Source organism: Odontomachus brunneus, unplaced genomic scaffold, assembly GCF_010583005.1.
Source record: "Odontomachus brunneus isolate Ranch 3 - 2012 unplaced genomic scaffold, Obru_v1 Obru_scaffold_086, whole genome shotgun sequence".
Classification (NCBI taxonomy): domain Eukaryota; kingdom Metazoa; phylum Arthropoda; class Insecta; order Hymenoptera; family Formicidae; genus Odontomachus; species Odontomachus brunneus.
The window spans coordinates 1,204,383-1,204,775 of NW_022639536.1; the positions used below are offsets into that span (position 1 = coordinate 1,204,383).

The following is a 393-nucleotide window of genomic DNA, read 5'->3' on the forward strand; positions in this document are numbered from 1 at the left end:
GTCCCCTTTGTTTGCACCGCCAGCAGCACTCGTCCTTGTTATAGGGCGTTGTTGCTGCTGGTGGTATTTTTTCCTGCAAGTTTTGATTTTCTGGTTTTTTCTGTCTTCTTTCCCAGATCTGTTGTTCTATCTGCTCGACTTCCGTTACTCTCGCTCGAAGTTCGCCTAAACTGTCCACCTCGTCCGGTCTTATAAATCGTTTCGTTTCGGGGAGCATATTTTCATAGAGGAGGTCGAGCTGTTCCTTTGCCGACCATCCGCCTGCTCTTCGCATGAGCTTGAGCAGGTCGTTGGCATAACTCCGGAACGGCTCTCCCTCCTTTTGTTCGCGCCCCCTCGCTTGCCGTCGCATTCTTACTTGGGACTCCCTTGGTATATATTCTGCTTCGAAAT

At 50.1% G+C, this 393-nt stretch overlaps 1 protein-coding gene across 1 annotated transcript in view; it reads right to left on the reverse strand.

The window, feature by feature from the left end:
* Positions 1–393, reverse strand: part of LOC116847992 — a 1,244-nt gene that overhangs the window by 199 nt on the left and 652 nt on the right. Inside the window, exon 2 of the mRNA XM_032823649.1 lies at positions 18–393. Coding sequence (XP_032679540.1) covers positions 18–393 — 376 coding nt within the window. The remainder of the gene's footprint in view (positions 1–17) is intronic.